The sequence below is a fragment of the Frankliniella occidentalis genome, unplaced genomic scaffold (assembly GCF_000697945.3).
Source record: "Frankliniella occidentalis isolate FOCC.00 unplaced genomic scaffold, Focc_3.1 Scaffold334, whole genome shotgun sequence".
Classification (NCBI taxonomy): Eukaryota; Metazoa; Arthropoda; class Insecta; order Thysanoptera; family Thripidae; genus Frankliniella; species Frankliniella occidentalis.
The window spans coordinates 181,783-183,678 of NW_026267457.1; the positions used below are offsets into that span (position 1 = coordinate 181,783).

At 51.8% G+C, this 1,896-nt stretch overlaps 1 protein-coding gene across 1 annotated transcript in view; it reads left to right on the forward strand.

Moving 5' to 3' along the window:
- LOC113211574 (diuretic hormone receptor-like) overlaps nucleotides 1-885 on the forward strand; it is a 113,102-nt gene extending 112,217 nt beyond the window's left edge. Inside the window, exons 8-9 of the mRNA XM_052274090.1 lie at nucleotides 335-414; nucleotides 676-885. Of these exons, the coding sequence (XP_052130050.1) occupies nucleotides 335-414; nucleotides 676-870 (275 nt within the window). The 3' untranslated portion in view covers nucleotides 871-885. The remainder of the gene's footprint in view (nucleotides 1-334; nucleotides 415-675) is intronic.
- The last annotated feature ends 1,011 nt before the right edge of the window (nucleotides 886-1,896 follow it).

A 1,896-nucleotide genomic window follows, 5' to 3' on the forward strand; every position in this document is an offset into this window, starting at 1 on the left:
CTAAGGTGTGATAGATTACATTACACCTTCCCCCCTCCCTCCTCCATCCTAGTTTTCGCTACGGTTTCTCTTACAAAGAGTAGAAATAGTAGTTTATATCCAAGGTACCATCAAATGTATGAAAGCGCACTGCAATGATGTGGGTTATTGGCATACCGTCTTTGCGACGCAGGCGCCATGGCGCTTTACGAGCGGATAAAGTAGGCACACCAGCAACATATCGGTGTGTTCTCATATTCCACCCGTGACCATGGGTTCGTTTTGCAGCTGACAAGAATTTGCTAACGTTTTTACAATGTTCTAAATGCTAAACAAATTTTTGGTCTGATTGCAGGCACGCCCCTCGTCGCCGTCGTGGCCTGGGTCATCACACGGCTCGTGCGCCCGCCACCGGACCAGGGCGAACGAGAAGGGGTGAGTTAGTTGAATACAATTCAAAACATTCTTACTCTTGCATGGAAATTGGACCGAGTTTGCGGAATCCGAACCGACGGCAGGATGCTCATAACGCCTTTTTCCATGGAATACATAAGCCGAGTATTGTGATCCGTGGTACTGCAGGCAGACAACCTTAAACAAATAAATCACCCCTTCACCCTGTGGCCCCGGTCTGCTTTCGTCACATCCTGGTCGTCCTGCCGCATTTTACATCCATTTTATATTTCTGGTCGGCAGCCGCAGACATGTCCCTGGTGGCAAGAGCATTGGGCGGACCGGATATGGATCCAGGCCCCCTGCATCCTGGTGCTGGTCGTCAACAGCATCTTCCTGGTGTTCATCATGTATGTGAGTATCCTAAAAAGGTGGTGTGGACTGTCCACGATCATTTTAGTTGTTCGGGTGAATCTCTATCGAGATCTTTATAGTTAGACTACATTGTCCAGAACGGATTTCTTCCTACTAGCTTTTTAATACCTTTTTTTACCGGGGAGTAAGGAGTAAGTTTTGCGATTTCTGGTAAGCAGAACAATCGCGATGGCCGCGGACCTCAGTAGTTTGCAGCCCCACTTCGGCGCGCGCCCCCACAAAGCGGCCGGAAAGGCGCGGAAATGAAAATCGAAACGCCATTACCACTGTGAAAACGACGGGGGACACTTTCACTAGGTAAATGTAGTTAAATGGAATTAGGTTGGAGGTAAAGAGCGGCCGTTCTGAGCCGCCTCTGGAATACGCACCGCCAACTGGAACAAAGCGCTCCATCCGGGGAACCAGGATAATTTCTGAGTAAAACCGTTGATTGATTCGCGCCGGCAGTGCCAGTCGCCACTCAGGTGCGCCCCAAATGGCAGGGGAGAGAAGCCCGGACTCTTTGGCGTTTCTGGTGTTTACTATTGTCGTCATGTTTGCGATGCAAAATATGCAGATGATGACAATGATGATGAATTGCTGCGGGTTAGGGAGCGAGAGAGTGGCGTATCTAATCGGCATTATGTCGGTAAAGAGTTGGGAAAGGAGTGAGAGGAGTTGGTTAAAGACGGTGGTAGTCATATTAATCTCCTGAGGGCCGTGCCGCGGGAGCGCCGCCAGGGCCTACACCCCCCCCCCCTTCCTCTCCCGCAACTCTCCTGGCCCGCTCTCCCTCACGAGCTCTCCCACCCGCGCCAGCGCAGCGCTAAATCCTCTCGAGAGATCGCCGAGCATGCCTTGTTAAGGCAGTTTGGTGCGCCTCGCCAGTAATAGGTGAACCCCAGCGCCCGACCCACGCCACCTCTCTCCACCCCACCCCGCCCCCGCTCTCGTGTGTATATAGAACTCGCACTCTGCGCCCCATTCAGGGTGGACTAGCGCGCACGGGACGTGAGTGAAGCAGCCATTATTATTGCTTTTGTTGGCTCAAAGTTTCTCTCTCTCTCTCTCTCTCTCTCTCTCTCTCTCTCTCTCTCTCTCTCTCTCTCT